The sequence below is a fragment of the Corylus avellana genome, chromosome 6, assembly GCF_965113065.1.
Source record: "Corylus avellana chromosome 6, dhCorAvel1.hap1.2, whole genome shotgun sequence".
Taxonomy (NCBI): Eukaryota; Viridiplantae; Streptophyta; class Magnoliopsida; order Fagales; family Betulaceae; genus Corylus; species Corylus avellana.
In genome coordinates this window covers 2,619,193-2,621,478 of record NC_142495.1, presented here as the reverse complement: position 1 = coordinate 2,621,478, position 2,286 = coordinate 2,619,193, and the positions used below count along the sequence as shown (strand labels likewise).

The 2,286-nt window shown below is 45.3% G+C and overlaps 1 protein-coding gene across 1 annotated transcript; it reads right to left on the bottom strand.

Moving 5' to 3' along the window:
- Positions 1 to 471: 471 nt before the first annotated feature.
- On the bottom strand, positions 472 to 1,956 carry AGP18 (arabinogalactan protein 18). The gene is made up of 2 exons (XM_059601429.2): positions 1,276 to 1,956; positions 472 to 829 (listed from the first exon to the last, which is right to left on the bottom strand). Exons 1-2 carry the CDS (start codon positions 1,906 to 1,908, stop codon positions 746 to 748), a joined length of 717 nt encoding a protein of 238 aa, XP_059457412.2. The 5' UTR covers positions 1,909 to 1,956; the 3' UTR covers positions 472 to 745.
- Positions 1,957 to 2,286: the final 330 nt, after the last annotated feature.

Sequence of the window (2,286 nt, the reverse complement as noted above, 5' to 3'; positions counted from 1 at the left end):
CATGACTATAATAACACATGTTCACGGAAAGCCGCACATAAAAGATCTAGACAGTAAGAACTGCAAGCCCTTCCTCAGTTTGACTTTACTATAGCCAGATTCAGTCTTATCAGGACATCAGTAAAAGTGACTAATACTACAAAATTTTTCATTAATATATTATTCGAGAAATACTATATACTTTTTTTTTTTTTTTTTTCAAAAGTTGGTTAATAAATAACGTGTTATCATCTTATGAGTTGATGATATATTTCTCAAAATAATAAATATTATGAATTGTTAAATTAAATTAAATTCTCCCGATTTCAATTTTGGGATGAACGATGATATAAGATTATTACCTTGACGTGACAAATTCGTGAATTAATCTAACATTAAACAAAGCAACTGTCGTTCTTCTTTGATCAATCTGTAATTCAATAATAAAACTCAAATAAAATAAGAGACAGACAACAGGAAAAGAAAATGGCAGAAATAAAAGAAAGATGCTCTCCAACGGCAATAATAATACATAAGTAATCAAGTAGTCGATAGAAAATTACAAAGTAATCAAGTTTCCCCCACAAACTCTCCCAAAGAATAAAAGAAACATGCTGGTAAATCCCAAAGTTCAAAGCAAACCGACACAATTTTCCTCCAAACTATTAAGAAATAATTTAGAAGAATCTCTACGTTTAATCGATCTGTTTAACAATGAACAGCATAAATAGTATCACTGTCTCTCTCTCTCTCTCTCTCTCTCTCTCTAAAGGATCAAGCCGAGGACAGCCCATCCCAATGCCAAGCCAGCCACCACCTGCTGCACGGCCCTGATCGTCACCGCTCCACTCTGCAATTTGTTTCCACAATTAAAGACAGTTAATGAAACGCACCCAAGCTGTTGCATTTTTAAATTGTAAACTAAAATCTGCCAAAAAACAATAATAGCCATTGTATAGTAGGTGTGTGACATTCTGACATCGACTTCATTTTTCTTTGCCTCGTGTTCTGCAACTCAATATTTCACTCTATTTCAAAACATTTTCAGTTCCGTTTGTTCGGACCACGGTTCTTGGTGGCGCGTGGGAAACCACGATATGACCACGTGCACATGGAGACCACTCTTTTACACTCCGCTCACTCTTTTACTAGTGAGCGGAGACGGTGTGTAATGCAACAATCTAATCCTACCTCACCATCGCGCGCCTACTGAATGTAGCTAAACATGGTCGTTTTAAACTAATATTTTGCAGATCTGGGCGCACATTGCACCCGGCGCAAGTTAGACCTACGTACCTCATCAGCCAAAGAAGGACCAGGCGATGACGCGTCGTCGCTGGGTCCGGGTGCTTCCGCCGGAGGAGCGGGCGGGCCTAGAAACGCTGGCCCTGGAGCCGGCGCGTGGTGCTTCTTAGACTTAACCTTTGTCTTCTTCTTGCTTGGAGCCGGAGCTGGAACCTCGGCTGTCGGCGTGGAGACCGGAGCCGAAGGAGCGCTGGAGGGAACGGTCTCTGGCGCAGGTGACGGGGGAGACTTCGCCGGTGCAGGCAGGGGCGTAGAGGTAGAGCTGACCGGAACCGGAGCAGGTGGAGAGGTCACTGGAGCTGCCGCGGGAGGCGACGACGCAGGAGGTTTAGCCACTGGAGCTGGCGCCGCAGGCTTCGATGGAGTTGGTGCCGTCGGTTTCACAGGAGCCGAAGCCGGTGGAGCCGACAATGGAGACGTGGCCGGAGCCGGAGATTTAGGCTTCGAAGGTGCTTTGGCTGGTGATTGTGGCTTAGAGGGAGCTGCGGTTGGTGATGAAACCGGTGAAGTAGCAACCACCGGAGTCGCTGGAGATTTGGATGGCGCAGCCGCTGGGGACTGGGCTCCGACGCTGGCGACAATGACGCCGATCAACGCGAATGCGAGCAAGCATTTCCGATCCATTGCTTCAGAGACACTGAGACAGAGAGTGAAGGCTGCAAAACAACTTGGTGTTTATATATAAGCCCATTCAAGGTAAATTGTTGAATCTGGACCGCCCAAGGCACAGAATGGGCCCCTAGTAACCGTTGGATCAAAAACGTACAAAAACTAAAGGTTCGGCCTTTGGGGCCCACGTGCAACAATCGAACAAAGGTTGCACTGTAATGTGGCGCTTGAAACAGTCTGTCTGGGACCCATGAGGTTCGTTAGGTGCATGTGATCGCGCGGGTAATGAGTAACAGGGGATATAGAATAGACGACGTCAGTTGTCTACTTCGTTTCCTTCTTGTTCTTTTTTTTCTTTTTTTGTTTCCTTTTGCTTTGCTACAATACAACGCG

Excerpts from the sequence above, each read along its gene's own strand:
- AGP18 (XM_059601429.2), bottom strand. The coding sequence starts at position 1,908 with ATGGATCGGAAATGCTTGCTCGCATTCGCGTTGATCGGCGTCATTGTC. Across the intron at positions 830-1,275 it reads GTCCTTCTTTGGCTGATGAG|AGTGGAGCGGTGACGATCAG; the intron begins GTACGTAGGTCT and ends AACAAATTGCAG.